The sequence below is a fragment of the Conger conger genome, chromosome 13 (genome assembly GCF_963514075.1).
Source record: "Conger conger chromosome 13, fConCon1.1, whole genome shotgun sequence".
NCBI lineage: Eukaryota > Metazoa > Chordata > Actinopteri > Anguilliformes > Congridae > Conger > Conger conger.
Genome location: NC_083772.1, coordinates 41,037,496 through 41,056,462, shown reverse-complemented (window position 1 = coordinate 41,056,462; position 18,967 = coordinate 41,037,496). Strand labels below are relative to the sequence as shown.

The window sequence follows — 18,967 nt, the reverse complement described above, 5'->3', positions numbered from 1 at the left end:
AATTGTGGTTAGAGTCAATTTTGGAGATTCATATCTTAATCAAATATGTTTTATTGTGAATTAATTATTAATTATTATTTGAAATGATCAAAACATGCCAAGAGATAGCAGTAACAACTAATTTTTTTGTATGTAAGTAGGCCTATTATAGATTTTGAACTCCACCTGACCATCTCCTTGGTTGAATAAGCAACACCTTTTGGTCATTTTCTGGCTCGACATGTATAATTTTGAATACATTTTTGACTTATAAAAATATAAACCAAGTGATGCTGATGCAGTAAGCCATCAAATATTGACTATAAAAATGCCAAATGGCATGATAATCTGAAAGTAGACCAAAACTGAGTCAGACTACACGTTTTCTGGTTTCAGATATGACACTCTAAAATCGACACAAACCACAATTTCCACTCTCGAGTGACATTTTGGGACCCCCCCGTGCCTTTTTTAAGAGCCAGTATCTCTAAAATAACAAATCCAATGAGGCTAATTTTTTCAACGTTCGTTATTGAATATATAAAGAACATTTACACAAAGTTTGAGCAAAATTGGAGCCCCCCCCCCCCCCCACAGAATGATGCATTGAAAAACAAGAGGGATATATGGACTATACTGTAGGGGGTGACATTTTTTAACTATCACAAATGACAGATGATGACACTGGAATTTTGAAGCGCAGTGACATTTCTAATTCTAAACTTCATAAAGCTAGCAATATAAAATCATATTTGCTTTCAATTTTAATTGTAATTGTAGCAAAAATGTCATTTATTTTTTAATATGCACCTTCCCTCTGCCTTTGTTGTCAAGTCTCAACGTTCAAGCATTACACATTACAGTACTACTACGGGTGAAAGCACTCATTTGACATTGCAAACTGCATCGTTCATTGACACTGACAATGAAATGCTACAAGTCACGTTTTGTGTCATCCCTTCATTCCAAAGGGGACAGTTTTGGTGATCAGATCAGTTTCATTCAACTTTCCGGTCCTGGTTTTATTTGTGACGGAAGCACAAACAAACTTCACTAAAGGCACTCAAACTTCACATTCGACATTTCCCAGCACTACAGAGAAAATTAAGGAATGTTGGAGTGTGCAGTTAGGTGTATGGATAAACGTAGGTGCAAAAAAAAGTGCTCACGATGGCTGAGAAACGAGAACATGAAGTTACACCTGAATATTCCGTCTTTAAGACCAACTACTCACACGGATCCGGGCGAGCGCCCAAAACGCGAAAACGCTTATACCTGTGCACATGCTGAGCTGGCACCCCGAGACACCGGACACCCAGAAATCACAGGACAGAGAACTGTTCTCCAACTGGACATGCATTTCTAAAATGCAAACATGTATCTATTTGCCTCTTACAAACCCCCTATAATGCTCCAACCCTCCTGTTCCTTCCACATAAAATGCAAGTGTAACTTTGTATGTGAACCCCCTCTTACCAGTAGTCTATATATAGGTTTTGTGTCTATTTAATCTTCAGCATTAAATGTATTTGTGATCACCCCTACCTTTGGCTAAGTCACATGTGTGTTGTATTCAAGGTTATGGTACATTCACTTCAGTTAAAAAGTGTATTTTTTTTTTGTTTTTTTGTTTTTTGACGGTTTCATTACAAAAACAGGGAGGTAAAAATAAAATGCATTCAGGAGGCAGTCCACCGTCCTGCAGAGGCTGCTGAATGGGCTTTTTATTGTATTTTTTAGCTATTTATTTGGCGGCATGCGCTGTAGTCCGTCACTCGGCCCGTATCTCGGTGTCGGGCCTTTGGAGGGGCAGCTCGGCCGGCAGGAAGGCCCCCTGGCCCAGCGCGGTGGAGAAGGTCCTGTTGCCGTGAGACGGGGTGAACCCGCTGCTGGGGCAGTGCCCGGCCCCTCCCCCGCGGCCGTGGGGGGCCGGCTGCTTGGGGGCGGGGCGGTAGTCGTCCAGGTTGTCGTAATGGGAAGTCGGCAGTTTGCCGTGGGGGTTCGAAGAGTGGTTCCCTCGCTCTGCGCCCTCTGCTGGTTGGGGGTGGTAGTGCTGTCGCTCTCTCACGCTCTGCGATCGATCTGGTTTGGGGGCCGCGGGCACTTTGACGGGGAGGACCTGCGGGTCCTGGTCAGGGTAGCCGGGGGGGATTTTGGCCCTGCCCGCGTGCCTGTCCGGATCGGGGAGCTCATAGCGCGGAGGCGGGCCTCTGGGTTCGGGGGGCTCCTGCCGGTGCCGGCCCCCGGGCTTGTGGTCCGTGGGCGCGACCTTCGGGTTGGGGTGGCCGGGGTCCTGGTGCGGTGCATGCTGGGAACTCCGGGAGCCGCCGTGTTTGGAGTGGGAGGCGGCGGCGGCCGGCCTGTCGGCCAGACCGTTGCCATGGTAGCGTCTGTCCTGCTCCGCGTACACCAGCACCTCCGTGTCCGGGGGAGGGTGCCGGGGGTGGTGCTGGGTCACGGCGTAGAGCCCGTCCCTCCCCTCCACGGCCACCAGGACAGCCTTCCCCGGGTCCGACTTGCTCCGCAGGTGCCTGGTCTCCGGGGCTCCCGGGTCCAGGAGGACCACGTTGTCGTATGGAGACGCGACGTGAACCTTGACCTTCTGTCTGGCCCGGTTGTCCCTCCGCAGGGAGTGCATGTAGACCCGGTCCAAATCCTCGGGGTCCCAGGCCAGGTACACCGGCCCCTTGGGCCCCCCCGAGGGGGGCATGTCCCGGCTGACGAAACTGTGCTCCTTGCCCAGGGGCAGCAGGTGGCGGGGCAGGTAGTGGCACCCGGAGGCCTTGCCCCCGGCCCTGACCGGGTGCGGGGGAAACGGCGGGGGTCGGTGCCTTAACCGGAGCGTGGCGTAGCGGTCCGCCTCGTAACAGGGGCCGTCCGGAGGGTGGGACCCGGAGTAGGGGCTGTAGCGGTACTGCACGCGCCCGTTTTCAAAATACGGCTGCAGCTGGGTGACGTGGTACTCGGCCTGTGACGGTGGCGCGGGGCGGTAGACCGCCTTGTAGTGGTAGACCGGCCGCTGGTAATACACGGACTGGTCCTCCAAGGGAAGCTCCGCTCGAGACCCGGGCGCCGCGCGGACGCCCGTGGGCGCGGCGTGTAGGGACTGGACCCGGCGGATGGCGGGGTACCCCAGGGCTCCGTCCTGGGCCCCATACCCCTGCCGGGGGTGCCTGCCGGGCGGGTACTCGCCCCTGTGAGGGCCCTGGGACTTAAAGGACTGGTGGAAGGACTTGGGCCCCAGGGTAGCGTAGCGGGCGTCGCCACAGGCGTGGTAGAGGATCTGCGGGTCTGATTTGGAGGCCCAGGGGAGGTGCGGGGGCACGCTCTCGGGGCGGTAGTGGTAGGGCGGCCCGGTCGGGGTGGCCCGCGGGTGGTAGTAGGCCTCTGAAGGTGGGGGGTCAGTCACCGCCTCTGCTTTAGGGTAGTAGAGGTAGGGAGGCTGGTGGGCGGAGGACTTCCTGGGAGGCGGGGGCGGATGAGGCAGGACTTCCTCCACGGAGGACGGAACGCACGCCTCGGCCAGGATGGCGTGGAAATTGGAAGCGTTGGCGGCTTCCGTTCCGGAAAATGCCGCGGCCGCCAGCCTGCTGTCTGAGGACCGCACGGGCGGGGCCGGGGGAGGGGCGATGTAGGCGCGGGGCGGGGCGCGTGGCGGCGTGGGCTTCTCGGCTGTGCGGGGGGGCGTGGCCGGAACGGGAGTGGCGGCGGGGCGGGGTGTTTCCACGGCGACCGGTGATTCGATGGGTTTGGGCGGGGTTGGAGATGGGAGGTTCTCGCTGGTCTGCATCTGAGGAGAAATAAACAACACGACAAAAGTATTAGTCTGGAGTCTGGTCACCAGGAACGGAAATTGTGGTAAAACTTAACAATTAGGTTACAAGAACTGGCAGTAAATAATATATTACATTACATTACATTATTGGCATTTGGCAGATGCTCTTATCCAGAGCGACGTACAACAAAGTGCGTATAGTTATCACTAATTCATGTTAACAACTTCTTGTGTTCCCCTCACAATAGTTACTTCCAATTCATATTGGAATGAGTGATGTATTTGTTAATGGATAATAAATGCAACTAACATATTAGCTAATAGTTAACATACAAAAGTTAATAATGAAAAGCTAATTTCATGTAATTAATGTATTTGTACAACAAATAAATTCATGTTAACAACTACAACAGCGACGACAGCTATCAGTTAATGCAGATTCATGCACTCTTATTGTAAAATTTGACCTATTTTTTTTTACATTTTACAGCAGAGTATTATTGTAAAATTTGACCACATTTTATTTTATTTTACAGCAGAGCATGAGCACAGCCCTGCGGACCGTCCTCCGGCTCTCCTCGTTCACCTCCTGCTGTGAGGGGGTCCCGTGCTCTCTGGCAGCGCTGACGGGGGAGGGGGCGCTGACGGGCACCGGGTCCGAGGCAGGACTCCCGCGGGGGGGCCATATCCGGGCGGGGGGGCTGGGGGCGGCGCTGGCCCCATGCTGGCCACCTTCCCCGCCCAGGCAGGCGTTGGCGTGGGCCCCGGGCGGGGCGGGGGGCCGGGGGCTGGCGCGGGCCCCGGGCGTGGCGGGGGGCTGGGGGCTCTCCGTCCCCTCAGGCTCCTGCTCGCCCGTGGCCCTCTGGACGTCCACGGGGGCGGCTGCCGGCGGCAACGGAGCGGGGGTGGCGGGGGAGGTGTGGGGCTGCGGGGGCCGTTCGGGGGGGCTCGGCGGGGGGTCCGGAGGGGGGGGTCCGGACGCCCTCCCCTCACACAGCACCGTGGCCTGCTGGGCGGACTCAGCCAGAGCCAGGGCCAGCAGGCGGGCGGCGTTTTTGGGAGGGGGGGGAGGGGGGAGCAGGGACGCTGCGCTAACGGGGGGGCCCTCCTGCCGAGGGTCCGCAGCTACGGGTCCTGGGGAGGGACAAAAAAGGAAGGACACACATCTGAGGAAAAGAGTGAAAGCGTTAAGAGTTTGGGAAAACAGGCCAAGGTGAATAAAAGCACAGATGAAGGATGCCTCGAACCCTTTCTTTTTGCTCGACTGACTTGTGCATTTAAAGAACGTACACGCCCTGAGGGACTATTAGAGGTCATGAAAACGAGAGACGGTTATGAATTATTCAAAAAAGGAACAGTGAAATCACTATTTTGAAGTTGAGTTTCAAACATTTCTGTATTACTCCTTCAACATTTCTGCACTCTATGGGAAAAAAAATAAAAAATTGCTCAAATAACCATTGCTTGTTTTCAGTACATTTCCTTTAAGTTCAACAAAATAATTCAAACTGACATACGAATCTACAATTCCAAAGGTAAACAGAAGAAATTATCTTTTCAACCTACATGTTAACAACATAGACAAAGACATTTGACCTCCCAGACACTAGCTTCCATATTGCAACCAGATTTCAGCTTTGAAATCAATGCCCTTGAACTGTCTACCAGAAATTAAATGCTTGTCATACTGATCCAAGGTTTAAACCACAGACATTTTACAGTTCCACTTCAGTGACGCAGTTTCAGATCTGGCAACATGAAGCTTCAGGGCAGCCATGTTGCTATGGATAACAGCGGCAACAAAATGGTGGAACAGATGTGAAGCTTTTTAGATTCCTTTTTTTCTTCACGGCAGCCTGATTGAAACAGCCCATTTATATTTCAAACATATCATTTCAAAAATGTTTCATAGGCAGAGGATGACATTCCATTTTCATACTGTACGCGTACGCGCTGAGCACTTTATTAGTAACACCTGTACACCGTGTTATTCATGCGATTATCCAATCAGCCAATTGTGTGGCAGCAGTGCAATGCATACAATGCAGATGCAGGTCAGGAGCTTCAGTTAATGTTCACATCAACCATCAGAATGGGGAGAAAAAGTGATCTAAGTCACTTTGTGCCATGATTGTTGGTGCCGTACTATTGAGTATTTGAGTTTGAGAATTCCTGTAACTGCTGATCTCATGGGATTTTGACGCACAATAGTCTCTTTGGGCCCGTTAATACCAATCAATCATCACTTGAATGCCAGTCACCAGATCTGAATCCAACAGAACACCTTTGAGATGTGGTAGATTTGCAGCATGAATGTGCAGCTGACAAATCTGCAGAAATTGCGTGTCATGTCAACATCAAACAGAATCTCAAATAAATGTATTCAACATCTTGTGGAATCCATGCCACAAAGAATTGAGGCTGTTTTGAGAGCAAAAGAATGAGTTCCTAAAACAGTGCTCATTGAGTGTATATATTTCACCTCCTTGAAAGTTTCAAAAACCTTGCTTTAAAGGGAAGTATAGCTGGGTACTTCCCTGAAGTCAAATAACTTACCTAAAAGGTACAATGGCAGAGGCCTAGCTAGGATTTAAACCGTCTGCAGTGTCGACAAGTTGCAAATTCTTTGTCTAATATGCTAAATCATCACCTAAGCTTCCCTATTGCCGCTAACAGTGAATATCTCCCATGTGCAGTCCAGTGTTGCTGCTGACCTGGATGGTTGGTGGCAGCTTCAGTGATGTCACAGAGGGGCGGGACGCTCGTCTCCATGGCAGCAGCACAGAGAGGCTGGCCTTGCGGCCCGGGCCCAGTCGCCCCGCTCAGCGGCTGGGCGGAGACCGTGTAGGGAGGGGGGGAGGCCGGGGCAGGGGGTGCAGAACCTGGAGGGGCGCTGCAGTCTCTCTCCGAAACGAGACCGGCCGTCGCCCCGACCGAGGGTTCCGCCGGGGGACTGCGCGGGGGCGGGGAATCGGAGGGGCCCCGCAGTGCGTCGGGAGAGGGGCCCCGCGGCGTTCCCACAGCGATGGAGCTAGGGGACGGGCACTGGGTGGTGGGGCTGGGTTTGGGGGAGAGGGCGAGGCCATCCGGGCTGGCGGGGGCGGGGGAGGCGGGCTCTGGAGCGCTGCGGGGGGGGCTGGCCCCCTCCCTGGACGCGGGTGAAGGGGGGGCGGGCTCGAAGGCCGGCAGGCTGCACTGGAAGGACATGGGGTCGAAGTCCAGTGAGGCCACGCCCAGGTCGGGGGGGCTCAGAAGGTCCACGTCCTCGGCCGAGCAGGGCGGGGAGATCAGGGCGGGGACCCTCAGCTGCCCCTCGTCCCCCTCGCTCTCCCCCCGGGGGAGGGTGTCGTAGGAGCCGCAGTGCTGCCGGCCGTCCAGCTCCCCGGGGAAGGAGGCCGACAGGGCGTCGCTGCTGGAGCGGGGCCGGCGGGGCCGCAGCATCTTCACCTCGCCTGCGACACGGGGAACACAACACCCATCTGAGCCTGAGGGGAACACAACACCCATCTGAGCCTGAGGGGAACACAACACCCATCTGAGCCTGAGGGGAACACAACACCCATCTGAGCCTGAGGGGAACACAACACCCATCTGAGCCTGAGGGGAACACAACACCCATCTGAGCCTGAGGGGAACACAACACCCATCTGAGCCTGAGGGGAACACAACACCCATCTGAGCCTGAGGGGAACACAACACCCATCTGAGCCTGAGGGGAACACAACACCCATCTGAGCCTGAGGGGAACACAACACCCATCTGAGCCTGAGGGGAACACAACACCCATCTGGGCTTTAGGGGAACACAACACTCATCTGAGCGTCAGGGGAACACAACACCCATCTGGACTTGGAGTGAACACAACATAACGTACCTACACAGCAGAATGCATTTTAACCACAGACACACCTTAAGGTAGTAAGCTTAATGTACAAATTGATTTGGCATATTTGTATAAAACATGGATTAGCTTGACCCCCCGACCTCTGGAAGCATTTAACAATGCGTGGGATTTCATGTCATTTTGTTCGAATGTCTACATTTTGTCTATTGGTTTTGATAGATTTGAGGACTTTAAAGGACCATTAAAGAGCATGGGATTCCTGTGACAGGATAGGAAGTGTCCAGTACACTGTGAAGACTGGTATTCAACACCCCAAGGGTCTTGGCAACATCAAAATATAATGGCAACTTTTCCACCACCTTCATTCTGAGCTCATGTTTAATAAAGAAGACAGAGACATGACCTTACCTTCCACATTGTGCAAAGAGGAGAGAGATTCCTCACTCTTGGCAGACCGTAGTGTCCCAGAATCTCCCCCCCTGCCTCCTGCAGAAAAAAGAGGGGGGGGGAGGTTGTTGTTTTAAAATGAGAATAACTTTTAATTTTTATAAATAATAAAAAAAGAGACCGTTATTAAAGTTCTAGAAGAAAATCAACAGACAAGCAGCTACTAAACAAATCACATAAAAACACGAAGAGGATCAGCCAACGGCAAATTAATTTCGCGTAAGGAAAACAACTAGACGTTAAACATTTCACTAACAACGGGAAATGTTAAATTGGCAGCGGAGGTTTGAGTTTGGGAGGGGGAGAGCTGAAGCAGGGGGACAGATGGAGAGCCCAGAGGAAGAAGGGGAGGCCTCACCAGCCAGGGCCATGTTCTTCAGCTGGCTGGGCTCGCTCGGGTTACGCTGGAGCTTGCGCTTGGACACGGAGGAGGACTTGCCCAGGTTGAAGAAGGAACGCCAGCTGCCCACCGGGGACTTCTTCGTCTTACCGGGGGGGCGCTTTCTGTTTGGGAGAGGTGGGGAGGAGTGTGGTCAGCCCCCCCTAAACCCATGCTAACCGCAGTGTTTGACACTGCAGTTGCCCAGTTGCCCAATTAAAATAGGTTTATCCATATCCATATACATTTAATTTATAAGGAAATAAATCAATTTAACACATTTACATTCTATTCATCCATCCATCGGGTCAAAACAGGTAAGAGCTTTGACACTGCATTTGTCTATTTTAAAGGTGTTTTACCAATATCCATATCAATTTAATTTGTATGGTTAATAGATACATTTAACACATACATTTACATTCTATGCATCTGCCCATCCATTCATATCCGTAAAAGGGGTAAAATGGACGCCTTGGCGTACCTCTCGGTGGGGAACTCGATGATAGTGTGGAATTTGCCCTGGAGGGCGGCCGGGCCCTCTCCCACCTCGATGTACTTGCTGTCGGCGGTGACTGGGGAGTTGATCTGGGCCTGGGTTCGAGCCTGGGCCTCCTCCAGGGTCAGCAGCTTGGTGGAGGGAGAGGACACCAGCAGGGATTTGGGTCGCGACAAAGAGCCGTGACCTGGGAAGGGGGGTGGGGGGGGAGAAGAAAGGTCACGTCCATTTTAGACTTTTAGACCACTTTGTTTTTGGTATGGGTGTTGCATCGCCGATTTCTAAACTGTAACATTGAGTTAAATCCCGATAAGAAGTGGTCTCAAACCCGTTGCTATGGAGGGCCGTGTGTATGCAAGTTCTCCTTCCAGACAGTTAATGCTGCCTTACGTAACTGATTACAATGACTAATTCAGTCACTTGCACTTAACTACTTTAAAGCACAGAACAGCTGTTACTTAGACAACATAAATAACACATTTCACTTCAGATACATTGTGTGCAAACCTACAAATAATTGAAGTAATTATATATTCACGATCTGAGGCTGGAATACAAGCCAACATACACACGACCCTCCACGGCACTGAGTTTGAGACCGCTGCCAAAAAGGATGGGTCACACTTAATAAAGGTACATTGGCATTAACTAATGTAATTGTTAACATGAACTCATGTTAACATGTTAATGTATTTGTTAACTAATGTACATTAACCATTAACAAATACATTATCAGTTTTTTTAATTTCAATATGAACTGACATTAATTCATGTTAACAGCTAGATTACTTAATCACATACAAATACATAAACAAAGCTGTACAGACGGACTTCGGAGTAGTTAGTTCACAGCTACACAAGTTAATGCCAGTTCGTGTAACCTCGTTGTAAAATGGCCGCCCTGCGGTTAGCCGTTAGCATGCTAACCTGTGCCCTCGCGGATGAGCAGACTGAGCTTGGGGCTGAAGAGCACGTCCACGTGGTTGAGGATGAACTCCACCACCACCGACTGGATGCGCACCTCCATGAAGGCCGCCGTGCCGCTGAAGCAGGCCGACTCGATCTGCTTCGACCTGCGAGGGCAGGCGGGCGGGGAGAGAGAGGGTGAGCTCAGCCAGCAACACGAGGACGGAGAGTGTCGTTGATGCGAAGCGCCGCTCTCAATTAGCACCACCGGTACTAGTAGCTCCCCCTTGTGGAGAATATTCAGCCTGTGAGTGTGAGTGTGTGAGGGAGTGAGTGTTAGTGAGGGAGTGAGTGAGTGTGAATGTGAGCAAGTGAGTGAGTGAGTGAGGGAGTGAGTTAGGGCGTGAGTGTGAATGCAAGCAAGTGAGAGGGAGAGAGTGAGGGAGTGAGTGTGAATGCAAGCGGGCAAGAGAGGGAGTAGGTGAGCGAGTGATGAGTTAATAAGCAAGGTCCCCAAAAGAAGAAACCCTCCCTCCCCAGAGTCAAACTGAGCTCACAACAGCTTTCCCTAAAGACACGGGAAACAGTTTTTTGCTACATCCATTAAGTTAAAAAATCTGCACACTGCATATCTTTGCCATGAATATACCAACAAAGTGCTTATATGTATATAAATAAAGTAAAAAATGTATTGTATTTCTAAATTACAATAATAAAATACTGGTATATTGACGGTGCGCAGATAACTACACTGGGGTAGGCTCATGCACCATATGTCACCAGTGAAACCGAACACAGCGACAAGCCTACTTTATAAAAGCTGATCTACTCTGCAGGGGCATCAGTTATGACCCGAACAGCTGTGAAAGAACGTGTTCGGACGGCTGCACGCGCTTCCCGCTCACCGGAGCAGGTTGGGGGCCCACACGATCGCCAGGTTTTTGCTGTGCATGTTGGTGACGTAGCTGAAGGTCGCCAGACGCGACAAATGCCTCATGAGAAACTCCAGAGTCCTAGGGGAAAGCGGCGCGCCTTATTCCAACAACAAAGGCCCACACAGGAACACTCACAAGCGTAAACACCATCCTTAATATCGCGGCTGGCTATTCAAAGTTTGTGGTTCAATGTTCAATGCGTACGGTCTATGGCGTCAAAGTATTCCACATTTAATTCTGCACCGATGTTCTCCCTTCCTTAACCACAGGGTGGAGATGAAGTATCACACATTGCTGTACTATTTCCATTGCCATCTCTAAAATCTAATCAACAGAATATACAGATTTTACCAAGCTCATTTGATCAAGAATAATAATAATTTCATGCGTCGACATGGTTGGCTGCAGTTCCTTTCCCTACCACCAGATGTCAGTGCAGACCCGCACGGACCTGTAATGCGGCGGAGGCAGCTGTTGAATGACATCATGGATCTTGATGAGCCGTTCCTCGTCTGTGGCAGCCGACACCGCCTCCTGTGGACAGAGAGGGGGGGGCTCACGTTAGTCCCCCCGCAGTCAGGACCGCTTTCCGTCGAACAACCGCCCGCGGTCCCGGGACGGGCGGTCGCATGTGGGAACACTTCCCCGGCGGACCGCTGAGCCGCGAGCCCAGAAGTCCTGCCGTTGCCATAGCTACCAGCAAACACTGCCCCCGCCCCCCCTTCCCGCTTCAGTCTGTGATGGTTTATTCCGTGGTGTGGTCAGGTTTGCCGTCTTCGCAATGCCGATTGTTGATACAAAGTCAGCGCCAAAGAGAAATATCAAATAGCCCTCCCAGGGCTGTCCTTAAATAAACCCTGAAATGTATTAATTCATGGAGTCAGTGATACATTTGTGATTTTAAGCACTGGGAGATTTAAGCCCTCCGGAAAGTAACCATTAAAAACCCCATGCTTAGGTGCACAGCCATTAACTCCACGTATCAGGGGTGTCCGGTCTGATGTGAAAAGGGCCGGTGTGGGTGCAGGTTTTTGGTTTAGCCTGGCACTATGGCACCTAATTCAGTTAGGCGGAATCAGGTGTCTTAGAGCTCGGCTAAAACAAAAACCTGTACCCACACCAGCTCTTTTTGCCATCAAACTTTTGTTATTAACGCTTCAATATAGGAAACAAGAAAACAAAAATACCCCCCTCACCCCCGGCCCAGAACTCCCCCCTTTCGGTGACACCCAACCTCACCCACCCCCACCCGCCGAGCTACGGATTACAGCAAGGACACAACCCAACACCCAAAATCAAAACAAAGCCAAACACCAGGCATTCAATCTCCAACGGGCAGCCCCATGAATAAGTGCCACTAATTTTTACACACAAATAATTTGAGAAAAGCTATAAGACTAGGACAAAAAATGTGGCAGCTCCCGTCTTTGTGCAAGCATCTTTTCCACCGCAACGAGGCCAACACCAAGCCCGTTCTGATAAGATCAGACACCCCGAGCCGGTGTTTTCGTTGGGATACTTCTTAAGTCTCCATTAAACACTACATTTTGGTTGGGGTACTTGTTAAAGGTAGAATAGGTAAGAGTTAAAACATTGTTGCAAGACCATTGTAAATCCCTTCCTATCACTGAAATAGGCTCACTGACATGTTGACTCACCTAACTACTAATAAACATATTTAACATCTAGCCTCCTGTGCTGACCCCCCCAGAACTTCACGCCTGACAGTCATAGAGGTCTGTTTGCGTGACGTGACGTCCCCCTCCCCACTACCCTGCGTCTACAGCCCTCCCCACTCCCCTGCGTCTACAGCCCTCTCCACTACCCTGCGTCTACAGCCCTCCCCACTACCCTGCGTCTACAGCCCTCCCCACTACCCTGCGTCTACAGCCCTCCCCACTACCCTGCGTCTACAGCCCTCCCCACTACCCTGCGTCTACAGCCCTCTCCACTACCCTGCGTCTACAGCCCTCCCCACTACCCTGCGTCTACAGCCCTCCCCACTACCCTGCGTCTACAGCCCTCCCCACTACCCTGCGTCTACAGCCCTCCCCACTACCCTGCGTCTACAGCCCTCCCCACTACCCTGCGTCTACAGCCCTCCCCACTACCCTGCGTCTACAGCCCTCCCCACTACCCTGCGTCTACAGCCCTCCACACTACCCTGCGTCTACAGCCCTCCCCACTACCCTGCGTCAACAGCCCTCTCCACTACCCTGCGTCTACAGCCCTCCCCACTACCCTGCGTTTACAGCCCTCCCCACTACCCTGCGTCTACAGCCCTCCCCACTACCCTGCGTCTACAGCCCTCCCCACTACCCTGCGTCAACAGCCCTCTCCACTACCCTGCGTCTACAGCCCTCCCCACTACCCTGCGTCAACAGCCCTCCCCACTACCCTGCGTCAACAGCCCTCTCCACTACCCTGCGTCTACAGCCCTCCCCACTACCCTGCGTCTACAGCCCTCCCCACTACCCTGTGTCTACAGCCCTCCCCACTACCCTGCGTCTACAGCCCTCCCCACTACCCTGCGTCTACAGCCCTCTCCACTACCCTGCGTCTATAGCGCAGCCACGCGCCATGTCCTCACGGCGGCCGCCCCGGGCGAGGTGACGCTTACGGAGAACTTCTCGTAGAGCTGGTAGGTGAGCAGCGGGTTGGGGAGCTCCCTGAAGTACAGCTTGCAGAGCGAGCCCACGCAGTGGATATCCTGGATGTACAGGTCCTTGGTCAGGTCTGGGATCTGCTCCGAGTCAAACTCGTGCCTGAGGGACGGCGAGAAGGAGCGGTCATCTCCCGGAAGCCCGGACGGGGAGAGCCGTACACAGGGGACCATACACAGGGGACCGTACACAGGGGACCGTACACAGGGGACCGTACACAGGGGACCGTACACAGGGGACACGCCTAACGGCCAAACACGGTTGAGCGACGCTTTGGAATTGACCCACCTTAGTGTACAGTGCTGTGCAAAAGTCTAAGGTACATGGAAAAATAAACCCATAGAGCAAGGAAGTTTATTAATATAAAATTATTACTATTTCAGCCGTAAACAAAAAAATATTTGTGATGACCACCCTTTGCTTTTAAAACTGCATCAGGTATACTGTCCTGCAGTTTTACAAGAAAATCGCTGGGAGGTTGTCCAAACATATTGGAGAACTTGCCACAGGTCTTCTGCAGACTTTAGCGGTCTCGCTTGCTTCTGGCTCTCCTGGTAATCCCAGACAGCCTTGATCGAGTTTTTATCTTAAAAGTGGTCTATTACCTGACAAAATACAAGCATTTTTCTGTCATTTTTTGGGAAAATGACAGTCTGGGAATCAAAAATTTTCTCGAATGCAGAAAACAAAAAAAATACTTTTGCACAGTACTGTACATAAGTGGAGTCCCACATAAGGCCCTGACAGGGGATTCACTTTAATCCACACACACACACACATACACACACACACACACAAGCCACGAATTTGCATACATTTTCAATGAAACACTGAAGATGTATACTCTGTCAGCATGGTTATCTTAATTCTATTATATTATTAACTTCATTTTCAGTACAGTTTGAAATTAAGCAAGTACAGTTTGAAAATTTGCTGGAAGCACTATTGCAGAGGTGGAAACCCCAATGGGGACCATTGAAATTCAGACTAAACACAAAAATGCCCCAAATACATAATTCCCTGCACTAGAGAAGGAGGACACCATGCCTGTCTGTGCTACCTGCTTTATTTAGACCGAAACCTCTTTGGTGGGAACTAAAGGACAGATATGAAGAAACTGCAGGTATATAGCTTACTGTAGAGTTTCAGACAAATATCAGATATGATAACAGCACTGTCAGCACGTTTACAGACAGGCGTCATACTCATAGGAAACCTCATAGGAGCAGCAGAGCTGTTACTGAACTTTGACCTCTCTCCTATCTGTTTACCTTCACCTGCCGCCACTATCTCCACCGCTTTCTTTTGAACCTTGTTTTGAACAAAAGCCGTTCCAGCCCGGTCTGGACACGAGGGGAATTCCTCGGTTCAAAGGTCACCCAGGTCCAGTGATCGTTCTCAAACACGTCTGTGACGAGGTGAGGAAACTGGAACCGCCCATATATATTTTTTTAAATTACATGATAGTTACACGACAGTTATTTAGCTGACGTTTGTATCCAAAGCGACTTGAGAGTTAGATTAGATAAGCAGGGGCCAATCCCCCCTGGATCAATAGTGGCTCGAAGGCCCCACTGCTGTGGCTGCACTGGGGCTTTAACCACCAGCCTTCCAGGTCCCGCTCATGCACCTTAGCCACCAGACAGGCTGGCCCCTCGTTCCTACCTGGGTCAGGTTGGCGATCGAGGCTGGAGCCTTACCGCAGCTTCTGGATGTTGGAGGCGATTCCTGACAAGCGGTATATTCCGTCCACCACCCCGTGCTTCTCGATGAACTCTGTGCAGCTCTTGAGGACCTGGGGGACTGGATCAGACAGATTTAAAATGTATAGCGCACTGCAAAAACCAGAAAACAAGTCAACCTCAATAAGTATTTCAGCCCGATATTGAGACTTAAAATGTATTACGTTTTTATGGTAAATAAGATGACTTAATCTGCCAATGAGGCGAGACAGTTTTACTCATCAAGATTTAAAACTGTCAATCAAACAAGTAAAATGTGAAAAGTATTCATATTTTCGACTTGAGCAAAAGAAAAACAAGATCTTACAGTAAAAGTGTTATTGCAAGGCTGAAACACTTACAGACATTTATTGCAGTGCAAATGAGCTCGGTCCCACCATAATGCTTCCTATACTGCAGATGAACCCATCCTACTGCTGAACCATTGTGGCTGCTGGCTTGTTTTTCACCTTAAAATCAGCATCAAACCAAGAAACTGGGGGTGGCGTTTCACAAAGCAGGATTGCAGAGTTAGCTGGATAACTGCACCGAGTAAAACCCGGAACCGATCCATATCTGGAACATGGACTGAAGTAAAAAGAGCTGATCTGGGTTTTACACCACGCAGTTAGAGCCACCTCAGTAACCCTGCTTCATGACATACGCCCCAGGTGAGGGCAGTTAACACTGTAATCAGCTGCTATAATCAATCAATTAATCTCTGAATAACAACAAGAGAAAAACCAGTGGATCTCCTGTAGCTTTCCAGGACCAGGGTCCCCTGATACAAGGCAAATCATTTTGAAACAACCGCACAAATGACAAAGACGATCAAAAACACATTTACTTGACGGGATTCGAAGCCAGCCTTTCGACAAGTATCAGCGGCAACCCACACAGTTCCGCATCTTCACCTCTGCGGAACATCATCATCGTCACTACCGGAGCGCATGCCAGGGAGAGTCAAAAACTTGAGCATCTCAGTCACGCCGCGCGCTAAGCGAATTACCCAAAGCTCTCGTGTTATGCGTGGTGGTGTCCCCCGCCCCACTTATCCCAAAGTTATGTAATCCAACCGGTCGATTAACGTGGCGCTAAGCAGAACGCTCCAAGCAGGTTCTCTCAGCGCTGCTAATGGACTTCAGCGGCATTCGCGAAGGCGGAGGAAAGCGTCTGTTCTCAGCACGCGAAGGCCTGACTGACAGCCATTTTGCGCGTCGCAGGCGGGGATGAGGGAGTGTGATGGAGATTGGGAACGCCACCGAGTGCAGGAGAAGGCGGCCCCCCTGATTGATCGCACTCTGAAGGAGAAGCGATGGCGCATTTCTTAAGAGAATTAGCGCTTATGGAAGGGATCCTTACTGAAGCTGAACCACACCGACGCAAGAACACCAAGTACAAAACTCCCTCATTACACCCCACGTGTGTGTGTACCCAATTCTGCCTCAGATCGCCACACACACACACACACACACACACACACACACATTATATTCCGCAGTGTGACAAAGATGAATCGTCCGACTACTGGCACTGCAAAAAAATATTAAACGCACGTAACCGCAGAACACGAAGGCATAATGCATTCTTTCCGAAAAATTCCTCCGAAATAAAAACCCAAAGAAAAGATGACTAATCCTACAACCACAGCCACACGGGCTGGAATGGTCAGGCCTGGTCAAGTCTTTGCCAACTGTAACTGCCACATCCTCCAGTCAGCAGTGCGTGAAGCACCTTTTAAAAACAAAGGGGGGTGGGGGAGGGTTTAAGAGGATTTGAAGCGGGGATGCCAACTAGCCCAGGGGATAAATGGAGGGAAATGAATCAAAATGTGCAAAGCCTTGTGGCCATCTTTGAACTCTCTATGACTGTGTGTTGCCTAGACATGCCCGAGGAGCTCCCTCCTGCTTTTAGGTTGGGATACTTGTTAAGTCCCCATAAAACATTATACTTGGGTTGGGATACTTGTTAAGTCCCTATAAGAGACTATGTTTGGGTTGGGATACTTGTTAAGTCCCTATAAGAGACTATGGTTTTTACATTACGTGGTATTTGGTTATCAATGGTTGGGTTGGGATACTTGTTTAGTCCCCATTACACACTATGTTTGGGTTGGGATTCTTGCATTAAGTCCTGATGAGAGACCGTGTTTGGGAAAGGTGCGGAGCCTCGGTCAGAGCCCAGGCCTGGTTTGGTGAGGAGGACGTCTCACCGTCGTGGCCCGAGTTAAGGAGGTGCTCGCCCAGGTCACAGCCGAACACCCTCTCCCTCAGGATGCCCCGCTGCTTCAGCTTCTGCTTCGACGGCCGCGACTTCATGAAGGTGCGCAGGAACGTGATCAGCTTCCCGTGCTTCTTAGACACTGGACAGGGAGAGGGAGAAAGGGAGAGAGGGAGAGAGGGAGAGGGAGGAAGGGCGAAAGGGAGAGAATGAGAGATAAGCTTCTCCATGAACTAACATGTTAGCAATAGCAGAGATTTTCCTCAAAAATAATCTGCCAAGAAGAATACCCACTTCACATCAAGGAAAAAAGACTTTAAGGGACTGAGAGAGACTCAAAGAGGTTTAGTGAAACTGAGCCATGCTACTGAGTCATTGAAGGCAGCTTGTTAACACAGCATGTCTGTGGAGAGTGACCCTACAATGCAAGCCAGAACCACAGGAAATGATAACCATGTTGGCTGATGTAGGATGGGGAAATGTGGTTAAACAATCGGATTCAGGATCAACTTAAACTGCAACCAACAGGGCAATACATCCTCAAACTGATCCAGGCTTGATGCTTGGTAGAATGCATTGGTATGCTGACATACAGTGCTGTGCAAGAGTCTCGCTTGCACCTGGCTCTCCAGGTGATTCCAGACAGCCACGATCAAGTTTTTTTAAATCTGAAAAGTCTACTATTTCACCATTTACGTGACTCGATTCAATAAAATACAAAAGATTTCTCTGTAACATTGAATTTTTATTTTTTTTTTGTAAATCTCAAATTTGAAAAACATTTAAGATGAAATTTAAATGAAAAAATATAGGGTGCCAAAGACCTTTGCACAGTACAGTATCCGATTAATCTCGAACTCAATGACTATGAAAGCAGTGAGTAAAAACAGTTGAGTTTTCTTCCAGGGGCTTAATGGCTCACATTTGGGCCTTGCTCTGAGCCAGTTCTGACAGACTCTCTTCCACAAATAAAAGGCCAAAGCCAGGAATTTGCAAGTGGCATTGTTGGAGACTGGTGGAAAAACAGCAGATGGTGTGACGGGTGGAAAAAAAACAAGTATGAGGTTCAAGGAGTTTGAATTACAGAATAAAGCCATAACATTTGAAAGTGATTTGGGCCATTTAGGAAGATTCCAAGCAGATCACATACATTCACTATATCACAGCAAAAAAAACAAGTGCACTCCAATATGGTGATATTTAAAGGAGATGGTGATGAAAACTGTTTCACAGACCATCGGTCCATCTTAAGAGGATATTCTGACTTGAATAATCAGTCTAATAAAAAAAAAAAAACAGGATACTTTGTTCAGGGTTGTACAAGGCAGTCTGTGAAGGGCATGTACATTTTCACTGCTCACCCAACCATTTAATACTCATACCACGGCTCAGTACCGTCCTGAATTCCATTACAATACGCAAGAAGCTTTTTCTAAAGGATCAAATTTAGGACACTCAGAAACCTATTAGTCTAGTCACGTATACATAACACATTGACATAATACAATAAACATAATACAATAAACAAAAGCAAGCAACCGTACATACAAGAAACTATATGAGAAAGCAGTTAGTAGTATATAAATTTAAGTATACCAG

At 50.0% G+C, this 18,967-nt stretch overlaps 1 protein-coding gene across 1 annotated transcript in view; it reads right to left on the bottom strand.

Annotated features, from left to right (window-relative positions):
- Positions 1 to 577: 577 nt before the first annotated feature.
- Positions 578 to 18,967, bottom strand: part of arhgap32a (Rho GTPase activating protein 32a) — a 127,115-nt gene continuing 108,725 nt past the window's right edge. The window contains exons 14-25 of the mRNA XM_061216560.1: positions 17,361 to 17,510; positions 15,128 to 15,230; positions 13,385 to 13,529; positions 11,216 to 11,298; positions 10,735 to 10,842; positions 9,851 to 9,996; positions 8,909 to 9,110; positions 8,404 to 8,549; positions 8,007 to 8,084; positions 6,469 to 7,206; positions 4,317 to 4,888; positions 578 to 3,769 (exon numbers count right to left, since the gene is read on the bottom strand). Of these exons, the coding sequence (XP_061072544.1) occupies positions 1,751 to 3,769; positions 4,317 to 4,888; positions 6,469 to 7,206; positions 8,007 to 8,084; positions 8,404 to 8,549; positions 8,909 to 9,110; positions 9,851 to 9,996; positions 10,735 to 10,842; positions 11,216 to 11,298; positions 13,385 to 13,529; positions 15,128 to 15,230; positions 17,361 to 17,510 (4,490 nt within the window). The 3' untranslated portion in view covers positions 578 to 1,750. The remainder of the gene's footprint in view (positions 3,770 to 4,316; positions 4,889 to 6,468; positions 7,207 to 8,006; positions 8,085 to 8,403; positions 8,550 to 8,908; positions 9,111 to 9,850; positions 9,997 to 10,734; positions 10,843 to 11,215; positions 11,299 to 13,384; positions 13,530 to 15,127; positions 15,231 to 17,360; positions 17,511 to 18,967) is intronic.